The sequence below is a fragment of the Podarcis melisellensis genome (genome assembly GCF_964234715.1).
Source record: "Podarcis melisellensis genome assembly, chromosome: 15".
Classification (NCBI taxonomy): Eukaryota; Metazoa; Chordata; class Lepidosauria; order Squamata; family Lacertidae; genus Podarcis; species Podarcis melisellensis.
Window position 1 is genome coordinate 21,979,254 of NC_138532.1, and position 17,386 is coordinate 21,996,639.

Sequence of the window (17,386 nt, forward strand, 5' to 3'; positions counted from 1 at the left end):
GTATTGTTCAAACCTCTGGTATTCACATTCTGATTTCAAAATGTTATCACCTCTGTGTTGCTCATACCTTGTTTGTGTTTTGCATGCATTAACCCAATTATACAAATCATTCTGACTTTTATGAATTTTTTTTCATGTTGGTCTCCATATTTCCTATATCTTTTTCTCCTGCTTTCGTGCAGATAGCTCCTCCAGGAAGACAAAGTGTAGCTCGGAGGAGAGTAGATCCGAGACGTATGGTAAGCTGAAGCAGCCACTGCAGCCTTGTGCCTTTGTTCAGTGTGCTCTGTGCTGTTGTTCTGTGTGCCCAAGGCCTCTGCCCTTTACCTGCCATGCATGGCTTATTCTGCAGCAGGGAAAAGGACTGAGCTTTTTAATGTGGCTGCTGTGTGCAAGCTTTTGGCAGATGGACACTAACTCGCATAGTAAAAGCCAGATGTCTTTTTATTTTGTCTTCCATTTCCTAATAGGAATCCTTTTTAGGGGTTGGAATATTTAGGAATCAGTGTCAGCTAATAGCAGCTTAGGGACGCGGGTGGCGCTGTGGTCTAAACCACTGAGGCTTGGGCTTGCCGATCAAAAGGTCGATGGTTTGAATCCCTGCAACGGGGTGAGCTCCTGTTGCTCGGCCCCAGCTCCTGCCAACCTAGCAGTTTGAAAGCACCCCAAAAAGTGCAAGTAGATTAATAGGTACCGCTCCAGCGGGAAGGTAAACTGCATCTCTGTGCGCTGCTCTGGTGTTGATGTTCCGTTGCACCAGAAGCGGCTTAGTCATGCTGGCCACATGACCCGGAAAAACTGTCTGCGGAGCGGAAAAACACTGGCTCCCTCGGCCTGTAAAGCGAGATGAGCACTGCAACCCCAAAGTCATTCGTGACAGGACTTAACTGTCAGGGGTCCCTTTACCTTTACCTAATAGCAGCTTAAAGGTTTGTGAATAGGTTGAGTTACAGACCATACAGGCTATGGTGCTGATATGGATGTATTTGCATTTTGTTTGAAGGAAATTACAGTCATTTCACTTTTCAACTGTTTGGGCATCTCTTGCTGAGTTTTCCTTAGAGAAGTGGATATCCTTACCATACCTAAGATTGGCAGCTAATTGCATAGAACCATTAGAACAGCATGGGTAGTTTTGTAACTGAAAATATTAAAACTTCAGTTAACCTTATAATAGGCATGCTCCACATCAGGTATAATTTCTACCCCTTAATTTCTGTTCTGCTACTTGTCTTGTGAATGATCAGACCTTTTAAAAATGGGTAAATCCAAAACTGTTAAGATTCTTTAATATCAGTGTTCCCACCGCTTTCCTTGCCTAGATTCCACCACCTCCTTACATGTATGTTGGCACAAAACCTTCTGATAATGATCTCAACTTGAACTCTGTATAATCACTTGTTACTCTGTGTCACTGTTGTTGTTTTTTTAGCACTTGAATTCTTTTCAAAACCATTTCTTTCTAGATAAGTTGTTTCAGTTTCTAGCTTTAATGCACTTTGGAAGAAATCCCATGCTTTCTCTAGAAAAATAAAAAATTAAAGGGTCCAGTCTTGTTACGATTTATGTACTGGTTTGCTGAACTAATTGTTCCCTGCTGCAGAATCCTCCTCATCAGTTTTGCTATGCTGAACTGCTCTGTGGGATGGAATGGACAGTGAGGCATGGTTTTTGCTATTCGTTCCAAACAATGCATATGCAAACTCTCCACAGCTAATTCATTCTTGTGTGGTTCCTTAAAAATGAGTTTAAGTAGCAGCCATAGTGGTAGCTGCTGAACCCTCTAAAGCAGTGGTTCCCAGTTTGCTATGTACTGTGGACCCCCTGTTTTTCAAAATCCAAACCAAGGACCCCCTACTTTTGAAAATTCTGATATGTCTATGGTAGTTTTGTTATGTGAATGATACCACAGACCCCTTGGGTAGATTGTGCAGACCCCCTGGGTTCACAGACCCCCATTTGGAAACTACTGCTCTAAAGCAACCTTGGCCAACCTGGTGCCCTCCAGAGATTTGGACTGCAATTTGCGTTGGCCTTATCCAACATGGCCCTAACAAATAGCTTGTACTTCTCTTTGAAGTACTGTAGAAGAGCTGACTATATTGATGTGCTCCCCTTTGGGAGAGGGGTTCCCCCTCCCCTGCAGCTATTTGCATATCCTCCTGCTATGTACAAAAAGGAGGAATAACAATATTGCTACCTTAGTGGTCAGAAGAAATCCCAGTGCTAGTTGTATTGAATATTGGTCTAAGTATCATTCAAAACTTCAGTAGTGGAAACTTTCCACTGCCATCAGTTTTTCTGTGAAGTAACCAATTAATCTGTCTTGATTACAGGAAATGTGTTGTGTGCCTTTTGGGATCCATCTTAAATTTTGTTCCCCCTGCCTTTACTGTGTGCCTTGGCTTTTCATGAATATGTAGTGAAACATGATTTCCTAACCCAAGCCTTTCTGCTTCCTCTCATACTTCCTGCAGAAACTCTGTCTTTGGTTAGGATTTATCTGTGTGGTTCCCATTCCTTTCCTTTTTTTCCTGTGCTGGCTCTCTTCCTCCCCTCCCCCCTCTTCCTACTGGTGGTGTAATTTGTGTGGAAAAGTTTGCAATATTTGTTTTGGATGGGGTCAAGCTATTTAAGAGCCTGCAAGTGGAGAATGCTATGCTTTATACGACTGCAGCCTCTTTTGCTTGTCTTTCGATATTACTGAGGAAATGTCTTGAACAGGTAAAATTGATTAGAGGTGTTGCAGTTACCCCTTTAAGGTGAGACCTGTTGAGATGCCTGTTTTGAATGAGAGATCAGTTCACAATACTTGATTGCGTATGAATTGAGATGTAACATAAAACATAAACAGGGACTATGGTTTTAAACTCCTGGATAATACAAGATGTGTTTTGCATTCTACTTTTTAAGTATTGCCAATTTCTCATATATTCAGCTGATAAAGACTAAACATTCCCCCCCCCCCCCTGTTTTGGAGAAATAGCTCCATAGCAGAGTTTGGTACCTTCACATTGACTCTCTGTGTTGTGGTGACTATTGCTGTGGGCTGTTTCTCAATACCTGTAATTTCAGACATTTAAGAGGTTCAAGGAATGAGTATTGATATCAGGTTCTTTGCATAAATTGTCGTTTTTGTTCCAGGAAAGCTTAGCCACCTCATGTTCATGGCAGATAATTTGGGGGTTGAGGGTGACTCAATTAGACTTTGTTGATCCTCCCCTCAACAATTTTCTTTATTCAACTTTATGAATTTTTGCAAAACATTTGTGTTACATAAAGCTAAATCTGAGATTCTTAGTCCTAAAATCTTTTTCTATATTTTTTGGGGGGATGGGGAGCTTACATGTCTATATTTTATAATGCCAATTTTTTTCTGTGGCCTAAATGGATGCTAAAGGAGTCTATAGATATTGTACTGCTCCTTTCCCCTCATTTTACGCCTTCTACGTCCTTGCAGTTGTAGCAAGAACAAGGAGCAAAAATGATCATGGATGCTGCCAGCTGTGTTACATCCATAACAATAACTTGAGCATAATAACAGCAGGGCTGACTGCTCAATGCCCACGAACTGATGATAGCTGTGGCTAAAGTGGGGGATGGAGTGGCAGAATAGGTGAATTTTGTACCAGATACCATAAGTAAAGGAGCACTATGTTGTTTTTTAAAAAATGACTGTGTCATCATTGGAAGAGAAGTTTAAGTGAATGCGCACAGGGTATGGATCTGTCTGACCTCTGCAATGGAATGTTAAGACTTGTAATTGGGAAGAGTTTTACTAGGAAAGTAAAAACCAAAAATATTTCATGCAATTTTTGAAGTGGCATGTCCTGTAAATCCTGCTCTTTCCTTCCCTTTGGCATTGTATTTTGAAATGAGACTTAGAGATACTTAATCATATTAAAGAATTGGAGATGAGGAGAAGAAAGTGGTGTCTTGTGCCACAAATGCAGGATACCACCTCTCTTCCAGTTCTGTCCTGGGAAGCTTCATATATTACCTTGGCAGTGTGGTTGGACCAATAACTCAAACCACATCAGCGTGCCTCCAGGCAATTGCCTCCTGGGTAAAACAATGCATAAGTTTGAACCTTTTTTTATACTCCTCAAAATTTTTGTGGGAGGCTTTTTTTGCATTATCAAAATGGGACCAACCTCATGGATGCCACTTCGCCAACCTGTATGGTGAGGTCCCTATATTGTTTGCTTCATAGAGTAATGACCATAGCTTAATAGATGTTTGAAGCAAGTCCTATACCTTTTGTATATATGTATGTATGAATGAATGTATGAATGAATGAATAAATAAGTTGAGCACTGGAAAAAATGGAATTGATTGAATTCTACAAGTAGTGTGTGAGCTATTGCTACTGTAATAATAAGCTCAGAATGCTTGACATATTTCTACTGAAATAATTAGTTCAGAATGCTGTAATACTGTTGAGTTGTTGCTTCTATACAGGGCTATGATTTTGGTTTTGCTTCTTCTCACCTATCCCATGTGTCATTGTCCAAATAGCTCGTTGTACTGATAGAAATGCTGGTATTCTTTTACTGAACGCTTGAATTTTGATTTATTGTTACATGATTCTTATGTCAAGCCAGTTGGCCAATTACCTGAAACAGAATTTTACCTCAGGATTTTTATTCCCCCAACCCCTGCTGCAAGGAAATAGCTGGACTAATGGCCTGACTTGGTTATACGGCTGCTTCCTACATGTACTGCATCATTTAAAAGACAAGCAACAAATATCCAAGGAAAAAGCAATCTGTAAAAACAATACTTAATTTTTTTATCATTTTCATTTATATACATTACAATTAATCAACAAACATTCTAACATTTCAAACTTTGACTCCCTTCCCCCTCTTTTTGTGGTTCTTTGCATTTATTTTCATCATTTCCTGCAAATCTTAACTTTTTTATTCATCTATCCTCATAAATATCTCATATACATTTTTGAAACTGCAGGTTGTAAAAACAATATTTAAGAGAATATTTAAGTTGGGAAGATGACTAAAAGATTTTCTACGAGGCAAAGCTTTAATGTTGCTTGCTACTTGCTTGTGCAATCTACTTTTGATTGAAAAGCAATGGCAAACTCTCAGCTGATTCTGATAAATCTGGATTGCATCCAGTATGATTCAAGTTTTATACTGAACTTCAGATATATAACCAGAAAGATAAAAATCTGTGTGCCTAGAGAATGTGTTGCTAGCCCATTCATTTACTTGCATGGAATTCCTAGTCACCTATGGAGATCAGGTGAATCGTGAAATAAAATACTATATTCAGTGCCACCACTTGACAGACATTCATTCTGGCCTTCATTTGCCAAACTGTTGGGCAGAAGGCGGTTTTTAAAACTGGTTTGCTTTGAGGCCAGTAGCCTGTGTTTCCTATTGGCTAGAGAAGAGGGGAACCTCTCTCCACCCTCTGCAATCAGCCTAGAAATCGAGACTAATTAGAGATAGGCAAGTCAGTGAGTTTTGTGGCTTTATTTAAAAGGTTAATTTTACATTATAGCTTTTAATACTTTACCAGGCTATTTGTGTTTTAAAAAGGTATGCTTTTAGTGTGTGGTTTGTTTAGCCCATCTGAATATCTGGAGTGGGATTATCCATTCTGCTTTTCTCCAGATGTTGTGAATTGCAGATCCCATCAGCCTAAACCAGCATGGCCAATGGTCAAGATTGTTGAGAGTCGTACCTTCCATATGTTTTGGACTACCATTCCCACTGCATATCAAATTTGGTAGCTTATTGGTGGCCATTTCCCTGATATTGGGATGCTCTCCTTGAAATGTACAAACCTGAGGATGGTGAGCCTGTGCACAGCTTTAGCAAGGGAAGCAGTTTTTATGGCAACTGTAGGTGCTGTATAGAAAACATTGGAAAGAGAACAAGTGTGCAGAATCATTAAGTAGCCTGTTAACTTGGAAATGCAGGAAAAAAACAGTATAAATGTAAGAAACTGCAGAAAGAGGGGAGGGGAGTCAAAATATGATGTGGAATAATGCAAATTTATGTTTTGTGTTTGTTGTAAAATGAAAAGTATAATTTATTTATTTTCATAAAAAGAATCATTAAGTAGCCCTGTTCTCTAAAGGTTATTGTTAGTTGACGGTGTCGCTGATGTGCCAGTGTACTTTACCTTTCTTTACTATACCTCTGTGTCATGCAATCAATGTTGTAAGCATGGCCAACCTGCTGTAGTAATTACCTTGCTTATGACCTGCTCTCCCATTGTTGGTTCTTTCCTCCTTCCATGTCCACCCTGCAGCTTCCCTTTTGCACACATTCTGTAGGTTGCAATTATCGCTTACCAAAATGATGTTCTGGCTTGATGCCTATATTGTGTCTCTTTAATTTTTTTCTTAATGCAGGTCTTGTCCAGCGTTGTGTTATTATCCAGCGGGATGAAAATGGATTTGGGCTGACCGTCAGTGGAGACAATCCTGTCTTTGTGCAGTCCGTCAAAGAAGGTGACGATGCTTGTTCAGGGCAATTCCATGTATTACAGTTGTAGTGAACACAGGTGTGTCTGCTTGTACCAGGCATAGGCAAACTCCGGCCCTCCAGATGTTTGGGACTACAATTCCTATCATCCCTGACCACTGGTCCTGTTAGCTAGGGATGATGGGAATTGTAGTCTCAAACATCTGGAGGGCCAGAGTTTGCCTATGCCTGGCTTTTACCTTGTAGTGTGAAACATGAATATGCATGTTTCACATTACAATGCATTCAGAAACATGGCAAAGAGAGCTTCCATTGACCCTTGTTATTAGCAGTTTATTTTTGTAGTGTACAGGTAAAATGAACATGATTGTTTTGTTTCACATTACAGATGTGCAAATAGGTCAAATATTGTAATGTGTATCCACTAAAATTCTAGCATGCAAAAGGGCACTAAGTTTTCATATGAATTTTTGTGTTTGAGGAACAATACTCATGTAGAAAATAGCATTCTGTGTATTTCGGTTGTGAATTCTGTATGTGTGTGTATAAAAAGGGCAAGCATAGAAAAAGAGGATGTTCCACATTCAACATGCAGTATACAGAATTTGTATTCAGGTATTCTGCCAAGTATATAAATCTCTTATGAAGTGATCATAAGTATGCTAGAGACAAAAATACAGTCCAGTAGTTAGTCTGTAGTCGATAGAGGCCTACATGAGGATAAAGTCTTGCTTTATTGCATAAGTGCAACTCTAGAGACTGAATTGAAAGAAGTGCTTTATTGTCTTTGCTATGAAGGAAACTAATTAGTTATAGCTCTGCTTGCAACCAATCACATCAGTTTCCTAGAATATATAGGCTCTTGGAATGGTAGAGGTCTTCCTTCTGTAAGGCAGAATAAAGACTTGGATGCAGCTGCATGGTAACTCGTATATTTTGGCCCCAAACAGAAGCAGGTAGGGAGGGAGGTAGACAAGTGGACTGTCCTTTTCCTCCTTATGAAATCCAGCAAAGCAGGTTTTGTGGCTCATGCTGGTGATGGTCTGGCATGGTCTGCAGTAGGGGACAACATGTGCCATTGGAACAGCATACATCAAGCATGTCCAAATTCCATTTTGGGGGCCTAATCCATCCCTCCAGTCGTTTAAATCCAGCCCCTGCGGCAGTTTATTTCCTGGGGTAAAATCCTAAAAAAACCTCATCAACTCCAATCATAAAAGAAGCTCAACAACTCCAAAACTCCAACCCTTAAAAAAGCTCAACAACTTTGGTTGGCCCTTTTGTTGGCCATCTGGCCCTCTTTGAAAAAAGTTTCGACACCACTGGCATACATAGTCTTTACAGAAAGGGAAAGGTGTGTTTGGCTTGGACACTAGAGTAGAAGAACACTGGGAACAAAAATGTGTTGAGTTCTAAATGGCTGATTTTTCCCTTTAGATGGAGCAGCCATGCGGGCTGGGGTTCAAACTGGTGACCGAATTATTAAGGTGAGAACATTTAGTGTCATTAGAAGAGTAAATTGCTGCTGGAGAGTGACAAGAATGCTTCCGTGGTCGTCATCACAGTGTTTTGCCAAAATCTACCTCCCAGGAACATTTGAGACACTGTGTGTTTTTCTATATTTAGAATTGGCAATGAGCAAGAGGTATTTTTTTGCCAGATGCTTTTTTTTGTACAGCACTCTAGTTTCATAACCTTGCTTTATAAGCTGATGTACATTGCACAAGGCTTCAATTTCATGTCTACAAAAAGGTCTTTAAGCATAGAGTTGGTGTTTGTATGTGTGTGTAGAGGAGGGCAGAGCCAGAATTCACTTCAGTTTCTCATACAGTCCTCCATCAAAATCACAAGCAAGTTTGGATTTGGATTTGATATCCCGCTTTATCACTACCCAAAGGAGTCTCAAAGCGGCCAGCAATCTCCTTTCCCTTCCTCCCCCACAACAAACACTCTGTGAGGTGAGTGGGACTGAGAGACTTCAAAGAAGTGTAACTAGCCCAAGGTCACCCAGCAGCTGCATGTGGAGGAGCGGAGACGCGAACCCAGTTCCCCAGATTATGAGTCTACCGTTCTTAACCACTACACAACACTGACTAAGTGAATATTTGGCTCTAAAACAATCTAAGAGTATGACTCCAAAGGTTTTATCTGTTGTTAAATTGTATGCCTGATGCCTGTGATGAAAATCTTCTACTGTTTTATTTTGATATTTCTGGGCATTCTTGTCTATCGTGCTGTTGGAGCATAGTTCCTGTTAAAAGGCATGAAGGAAGTGAAATCAGTTTAGCTTTGTAGCATGGAAGACCCATGTCATGTACAATTGAAAATGCAAATTCACACAGCTATTACCTCTTCCTAGGTGAATGGGACTCTGGTAACTCACTCAAACCATTTGGAGGTGGTGAAGCTGATAAAGTGTGAGTAAACTAAGGACAAACTGCTATTGTTCTCCCTGGGCTGAATCATGGAGGTTGAGCTGAGCCAGGGGACAGTTTGTAATGGGATTTTAGCCATGATACTGCTCTATTACTGTCTGAAGGCATTGGGGTGCATTTCAGGATCATAGTATTAAATGGAATCTGGCATAATTTGGAAAACTATGAACCTGTGGGTATAAACCTTGAGACCTGCGGGTATAGGGCGGTATAAAATTTTAAATATATAATAATATTTTTTTTTTAAAACTCTCACGGTCTATGAGACAGTTAAACCTATTTGACTAGCAGGTGACTTCCACTGCTTGTTTTGTTAAAAGCTAGGGGAAAATTGCTTATCTGACAGTCCTTCATCTTGTCAACATTATTCAGTTGATATTAAACCTGTGCTTGTCATGCTTAGTTGTCCTGATTCTCTGCACTATAGCTGAAGCCTGGGTTCATACTTAATGGCTAAAGTGGGTTTTGCTTGCTTGCATGTGTTCTCTCAGTTAGTAGTCTTGGCAGGTATCTTAGCGTGAGAAGTTGGTTTTCTGAATGGATAGACTTTTTCCTCTCTGGTCACAAGACCAAAAATAAATGGGATTTTGTCCTTTCTCTGCAGCGGGCTCCTATGTAGCTCTCACTGTGCAAGGGCGCCCACCTGGGTCGCCCCAGATTCCACTGGCTGATTCTGAGATGGATCCAGTAGCATTTGGACATATGTCTCCCATCATGACATCTCCACACTCGCCTGGAACATCTGGAAACACAGAGAGAATTACCAGCCCGGTGTTGATGGGGGTAAGATCTAGCAGGTTTGGGGAGAAGTGGGTTAGACTATGTGGTATGAAAATGTCCTTTGTCCTGCCCCAACCACTCTAATGGTAATAAAGTCTTAAGTCCTGAGATGCATCTGATTAGTCTGTACAATATATATTTCTCTGCCTAGCCATATTGCCACAGAACTCAAATTGTTGTATTTATATGGAGGCATGAGAAAGAGGCAGAATTGGGATAGCAGTGGGTGGCACTTCTGTTGATCTGTTATGCTGCTGCTTGAAATAGTATTTTATCCAGCCCATCTGTCATCCATAAATTTGATTCTCTGCTGAAGGCAAGGAGAGAGGATCACATGATAATGGAAATGCAACAAACATGTCCCTGCTAAGAAATAAAATTAGCCCAGTGATTGTGTTGTCTTAAATACAAAAATAAGTATGGATAACTTATAATGTGTTTTAACATACTGTGAGCAATTTAGAATACTTTGTAGAAGATCTATTTGAGAACAGTGGAACTTACCTTGTAATTATGTTTTGCCTTCTCTTCTTATCAGGAGGAAAATAATATTGTTCATAGCCAGAAGGTGGAGATTTTGAGGAAGATGCTTCAGAAGGAGCAGGAGAGGCTACAGGTACCAAAGAGGAATCTTTTTTTTGGGGGGGGGGGGAGAATGCTGCTTCCTAAATTGGCCATTTAACCTGGTTTAACACCTGAATCCCAAGCACAATGCATGAATGATTGTACATTTGAAAGCTCTAAGATTAAGTCTGCACTGAATGTTTCTCAGGCAGGCATCTTCATGTTACCTTAGAGCAGGGGTCAGCAACCTAAGGCCGATGGGCCAAAAGCGGCCCACAGGGTTGTTTAACGGGCCCATGAGCTGCCTCTGAACCGAGCTGCCTGCTTGGCGAGTCCCTGCACGCTGTGCTAAACTGGCACAGCGTGGCTTGGGGACTCGCTTCTGCGGTGCCGAAAATCACGTCGACGCAGACGCTGGAAATCGTGGGGGCATTTGCGCACACGATCTGGCCCACAGAGGGATGTCCACTGGAGTGAACCACTCCAGGCAAGGTAAACCTTGCCGACCCCTGCCTTAGAGAAACAAAAAGTCACAGAAAGTGAAGTGAATATTAGTGCAGTTTACTATTCTTAGGCAATGTTTCAAGTTAATTTATTTTCAGATTTGGGAGGCACATTGCCTCCTTATCCCAGCCATTACGTTAACTTGAATCCATGGTTGCTAATATGGAGGGGAAAGGGACAAATGGCTATAGAAACCTGTAAAGAGTTGTTTTTAGTCTTCAGTGTAATTGCAGAATTATGTGTGTGTATATATACAATTTTTAGTAATTTTATATCTGGCACATTTTTGTAGACTACAGAGCACTTCACCAATTCAAACTAATTTATCTTTACAAGGCTGAGGAGTCCTTGTCTGTGGCCTCCCAGTGACCTTCAGCCCTTTTTGTCTCCGACATTCTCTCACTGAACTGACTGCATTAGTAGGAAGAGTATTTATTTATTTTTATTTCTTACAATTTAAAATTCAATATTAAAAAAACAGTGTAAAACAAATTACAGTCGCAAGAATAAGGTGGGTGCTGAAAACATGGCTTAATTAGTATTTGAAACTTTGCCTGTAAATAAAACCAGGGGATCATAATGATGGAATGATTTTCCAAATCATTAAATTGTTTTAGTCCTTGCAAGAAGATTACAGCCGCACTCCCACTCCAAAACTGCTCAAGGAGATCCAGGAAGCCAAGAAGCACATCCCTCAGCTGCAGGAACAGTTGTCCAAGGCAACAGGCTCTATTCAGGTAATGGGAATTCTTGCAGTCTTGATCAGACTATCCTGGAAGGGAATGTTGTGTGGGAGGAGGAAACTGTTCCCAGCTCTGTCTGTGCCAGTTTGCACAAGCTTGCAGTGTTCTCTGAGTGCAGTAAATTAAAGTACACACAAGTTAAAGCTTGGTCTCATTTCTGATTGAGCTCATAGAAACTGATGATTGATGAGGAGATCATTATGCAGAGGATTTAAAGCCTTTTTATGAGTAATTACACATACTTTGTTCAAATGGTTAGGAGGGTTAAATATAGCTGTATGCAGATGCCTGGCCCTTTTGTAAAATTTTGAAGAGCCCTTAAATTAGAGGCCAAGATGTGTTTTGCATAGTTCTCATCAGGAACCTGCAAAATTTTACATGTCCCTCTTCTGATATAGCTCACTCTTTTAAATTTTTTGTTAAAACATCACTATATGGGGTGCTTGGTGTTTCTTACCCCTGTCTGTTTATTTACAGGATGGAGTTTTATCTTCCAAGTCTGTGGCAGAGTCATTGCAGATCAGCGAGGTAGAGACTGAGAGTGGGGATGGGCTGAACAAAGGAGACTGCAGCTTTGGTGATGGCTCCCAGTTAAATAGTGACACAGCTGAGGTGAGCACTTTGCTTGAAGCAACATGTGATTTGATTAGTGAGTTTTGTCTTGGCCAGTATCTTGTATTTGGAAGGCAACCAATCCTCTTCTGATAGAAGCAAGTGAGACCCAGTTTGAAAGAGTTGTTGTGGTTTTAGTGTCCATGTCACTTGACATCCCCCTTAAAAATTGCTGTTTCTATCCTATTTCTCCTGCCTTCCTCCAAAGAGTGCCAGGTGGCTTTATGTGCAAAAAAAAACACAACTTATGAGGTGGGTTTAAATGAGTGAGTGACTTGACCAAGATGAGCCTCCTGGCCTAGCAGGAATTTGAACCCACCTTTTCAAGCCCAGTTTTGATCCCACAAATAATTCCTGCTTCTGTATTCTTCCTGTTGCCTCTCCTACCTTTCAGATGTTTAAGCTGTTAGTCTGCATGCTTAGAAAGAAAGGTGTGAGGACAGAATCCAATGTTGTGTGGAAGCCTGCTGTGTGAGTCTTCATTGGCAGCCTGGAGAAGGAGTGCCATATTTTTCAAGCCCGGGGTTTCCTGGCATGCACCCAGTTGCTGTGCAGAGAACAGCAGTGCTGGCCTCTCCTAGAGAACCAAGGGGAATAACAGTACCTTTCAGAACATGTTAGAAGCCATTTTGTGGTTAGAATGACTCAAACTTTTAGGGGCAATTTGCCATTAAAGGGAAGGGGCAGGAGCTTGATTCCTACCACAGACATCTCAGTCCCTTTCCAACTGTTTTTTTGTGAATTGAAATATTTGGGTAGGGCTCAGGGCAACCTAAACCATTGCATACTAGCCTAGGTTAATATATCTCCAGCAAGAGAACTTAATGATACTTTTTTTGGGGGGGTAGTGACTGTCTTACGTCACCTTACTCCCCTCCCCTCCATAATTTTTTAAATAGTGACTTTTTAAAATCTGTGACACTATTGTAAGCTTGATAGTTTTAATTACTGGCATATGTTTATGAAAGGTGCCACACAGATGTGAACACTAGATTCCTAACCTTTGAAGCTGTATACTTGGAATGCTTTCAGACAGGAGCTTTTTGTGGAGTTGCTGCTGAATTGCTGCTGTTTGTACACCCAGTCCCAGCCCCAACATTCTTACAATGCCATCATCACAGTGCAACCCCCTTTCAGCTTCAATTCAGATTTCCCTTTTCTGCAGAGAATCTGATAAGCAAAAATAGCCCTAATCATCTGCAGTCATTGCTGCTGTGGAAGTTCATTAGTGCATTGCGGGGGCAGTGGATGGCTTGCCATGTTTGTGGAATTTCAGTGGGTGGTCTCTTACCACCACACCTCTCTTTCATTTTTTTCCTCACCTGAGCAGAACAGAGTGATTTTTTTTCCTGACACCCCACTGCCAAGCAAAATACACTTATTACGATTGATTGCTGCATGCTGTGAAGGCACACAGCAACCCATTTTGAATGAGCTATTCCCTCAAGATCTCCATACTGTAAATGTAGAGGATTGTCTCTGAGGCAGCAATCAAAGTACATACACCAGACTTTAACAAATGCAGAGGTTTTTAAATTATTTTTGTAAATGCATTATTATACATTTATACAAATAGGACAATACTTGATATACACACAAATACACTTTTCATGTTAGGCTAACCGTACATTATTCTGCCATGATTTTCTTTATTAAAACAAGTTGTACATGTTACAAATAGGAAATGCTATTTATATGACTTCTACAAAGTTCATAAGCAGTGAGTAATTTTTTTTGGGGGGGGAGTCTAAAGCTTATAATTCTGTACCGGTCTTTTTGGGGAGGAGGCTGATGTTCCCTTTCCATTTACTTTTGAAACATGATTGCTATTAAGTGACGTTTTAGTAGCCTTTGGTATCACTGGGCATTTTCAGGTTGAATGAATGAAGACTCTCAATTTAGGACCATAATCCAGCTTTAAAAATGAATGCAATTTGGAATTTTCCAGAAATGGAGGCTCTTCTCTTTACTCTAAGAAAGTAGTTGAACAGTTATTTACCTAAACTTTCAAGTAAGTGTGTGTACATATGCATGCACACCATTTTAGTAAATATAATTTTGAGAGAAAAATGAGGATTTAATAAAAAGTTGGTTGGGGATACTAGGCATAAAAACCCCCAAAACCACAGCATAGCTTGCCTCCAAAGGAGGCAAAATTCTTAGAGAGATTTGCACAAAATTTCTTGTAGGCTTCTCATGGTTAAGATGAAGTATTAGCGTTGTATAAACAATTACAGTTAAATAGTGGATCATTTGGCCACTTTGATTATCTTTTTAATACTGAGGTGCATTTTCGGCCACAATCCTATACTTGCTGGGAATAAGACCAGCAAAACTAGGTGGATCTTACATCTTGGTAGACTTGTGCAAGATTGTGTTGCCAGCTGTGTTTTTTTGAAAACAGTGTTTAGAAAGAGGAGCAAGCCAGAAATCATGAAGGCTCTATGTCTAAAATTAAGTTTGTTTCTCTTTCATGTCCCAATGAGATTTTAAGGCCAAATGAGATAACAGTATCTCGGGGAGGATACTATACTATTCTTTAACATCCTCAGTATGCTGCCTTAACAAGTTCTGCTTTATTGCAGAAGAATATAGAACTTGGTTACTCATATACACTATATGATGCTGGTGGTGCCCATTAATGTTGTTTTAGCTCTAATGTATACTTTACAAGTGTATGATTGCAGGAGTCATGGGATCATCCTTTCTTGTTTGTTCTCATTTTTTGATTCTGCAAGCACTGAGAATAAAACTTTCTCTTTGTTCTTCCCAGAGTCCCCGGGGTGGCCTGAAGGAACGAATCTATCTGGATGAGAGCCCAGAGAAGAGTGAGACACAAGATACTGTGAGTGTATGATAAATATTTTGGGTGTATGAGGTGTTAGGGGAGGGGGTAGTATCTCTAGTGTGGGACATGTATGGCTCCTTCTGGGGTTGTTTGTCCATCTTTGGTTCCCACCCTGCACTCAGCTTTCACCAGTGGCTCCTAGAAACTGTCAACATGTGACAGTGGCCACACCCTGGGAAACTGCTATGACTGGCCGGCTAAATCAGGTGAGGGTAGCTGATGGGTCTCAAACTCTCAGTGAGTTAGGAACTTCTGTTACATGCAAAGACAGGCAATGGTGGATTGAGTGGATGAGACTAGTTGTGGGTCCAACAGTCAAGAAGGTTTTTGCATGTGCTGTAGAAGGAAGTGAGGGGCAGGTGGGGCTCATCAACTTGGGAAAGTAGCCTATCTAGGAGAAGGAAAAGTCTTATCCTAAACCTCTGCTGCCTTGCGGGATTTATTCAAGAGAAGAAAAGGCTGAGGAGTAAACCCTACGCAAATCCGGAGCAGAGTCCCTAAGCCGCTTGGATGGCACCTTGGTTGCCTCCTTCTGGCAGCTCCTGCAACAGGACTGGTGCCAGATGTATTGCTCTGCTTTCCTTTGGACCACATTAGTGATGACAGGAGAGAGGTCTTGTCATCTGGGCAGTCCAGGACCTCCATACACACTACTGAAGCTTGGCCCCGAGGAGATCCCTTTGGTGTAGCTAATGCAGCGGTTTGACTTCACCCCTGGAGGTGCACTGCATTGTCTCTCAAGACAGAGGAATGGCAACAACAACCACAGCAACCATGAAGATTTAGATAGCAACTTCTGGTATAGCCTCAGTGTCAAGAGTCCCTGTTATTCTTCTATTTTCCTTATTCTTTAGATGTGAATTGGTTCCAGTCTTTTCAGATGACACTTTAAGCTTGAATTCATTTTTTGCAGAAATTCATCTTTATAGAAATCAAGGCTGTTGAGAAATTTGTGTTAAGAAACAAGAGATTTCATTCATTTATTTTATTGTCTTTTGTTGAATGCTTCCTAATGTGCCAGCCAGGATTTTGTATTTATCAGAGAGCAACTCCCTTGTTGTAATCAATTGAGAATTGCCACTCAACGCGAGGCTGAAGGGAGGGGCTAATAGGTCTGTGCCAGAGCACAGGCAGACATTCCTAGGTTCAGTCCTCAGCATTTTCAGTTAAAAGGATATGAGAAAGTAGGGCTTCCTCATGAGAGCAGTTGCCAGTTCATTGATAGAGCTGGGTTAGATAGATTAATGGTCTGACTCAGCTATTGCTTTGTGCATTGAACAGCAGCTATGGGCCCATGTGGATGTCTTCTGTGTACTTAGTTAGAAGGATTATATAACTTAATGAGCAAGGATTGCAGCATGTGGGTTTGAAGTGTTTTGTCCTTTTCTTTGAGTGCCCTTGAACTTGAGGGGCAGACTCTAGCAGTGCTTGGGTTAGTTCTGCCTTGCCATTAAGGAAGATAATTTGTGTTTTCCCTCTATGTTTATACCCCACTTTTTTACTGCAATCCGCAGAGTGGTTGACAACATTTTATAAACATACTACTCATTCATTTATATCGCAACCATTTATATAGTGCTTAACAACATAGTATCTAAGCAATGGTATAAGGCTACAAAAGAGATACTATATAGCTGAAACCAGTTAAAATTAGACAAACTTGGATTACTTGAAATACTCACTGAAATAAAAATAAACAGTAACAAAAGTTCTTCATCAAACACCAGAAGTTCAGCAGTGAGGGGGTCTGATCTGAGCCAGGATGGAGTTACTGAGCTGGTAGATAGATGTTGGCTGGTAGCACCATGCATTGAAGTCATAGGCCACTAACAGTGACTTCTCCAAAGACTTTTGTGATTGGGCAAGGATGTAAGGCATATCATTGCATCAAGAACAGCTCACTTAAAATGAAAACAAATCCTGCAAACAACCAGCTCTGCTGAAGCAAGAATTAGCATGTTCTGTTCTCATCTGTTGGGCAGTTGATGTAAGATACCTTATTAGTTTGAGAGGAGTCAGTCCAGGTGGAACAGAAGCAGGATCCTGATGATGTCTTGATCTCTCACACATATTTCCCGTATATTCCACTGTAGTTCTTTACAATGGTCTATAATTCTCCATGTACCACATATACAGTGCTTGCTACACGTATAAATATGGGTAATGGCTCAAATATCTTTTTTTGAGGATAAATTATACAGAATGTCATTTTCCATAACTGTGCTACATAATTCTGACTGCTGAATTTCAGTGCGGTGTAATTTTAGAAAGACCTTTGCAGCATACATGATGTGGATAAATTAAGTAGTGTTATTAAAACAAACAAACATCACCGGTTCTTGTTTTTATCCTAAACTAATCAGCTGAATAAAAATACTAAACAGAACGCCCTTGTTTTATCCACATTCGTCAAAAGAGCAGTTCCTTGGATTATTATTTGTT

General features: G+C 40.6%; 1 protein-coding gene and 1 long non-coding RNA gene across 5 annotated transcripts in view; one reads left to right on the forward strand and one right to left on the reverse strand.

Annotated features, from left to right (window-relative positions):
• Positions 1-17,386, forward strand: part of ARHGEF12 (Rho guanine nucleotide exchange factor 12) — an 85,265-nt gene that overhangs the window by 36,076 nt on the left and 31,803 nt on the right. For 3 of the 4 annotated variants that reach the window (XM_081889736.1, XM_081889735.1, XM_081889738.1), the window contains 9 exons: positions 183-239; positions 6,386-6,484; positions 7,896-7,945; positions 8,818-8,875; positions 9,498-9,676; positions 10,212-10,289; positions 11,359-11,478; positions 11,962-12,096; positions 14,870-14,941. In XM_081889736.1, the coding sequence (XP_081745862.1) occupies positions 183-239; positions 6,386-6,484; positions 7,896-7,945; positions 8,818-8,875; positions 9,498-9,676; positions 10,212-10,289; positions 11,359-11,478; positions 11,962-12,096; positions 14,870-14,941 (848 nt within the window). The remainder of the gene's footprint in view (positions 1-182; positions 240-6,385; positions 6,485-7,895; positions 7,946-8,817; positions 8,876-9,497; positions 9,677-10,211; positions 10,290-11,358; positions 11,479-11,961; positions 12,097-14,869; positions 14,942-17,386) is intronic. The other variant, XM_081889737.1, reaches the window with a different exon arrangement.
• Positions 10,216-17,381, reverse strand: LOC309357740. Its single transcript, XR_014163217.1, has 3 exons — positions 16,627-17,381; positions 12,484-12,673; positions 10,216-10,304 (listed from the first exon to the last, which is right to left on the reverse strand). It is a non-coding gene; the product is annotated as an uncharacterized lncRNA (long non-coding RNA).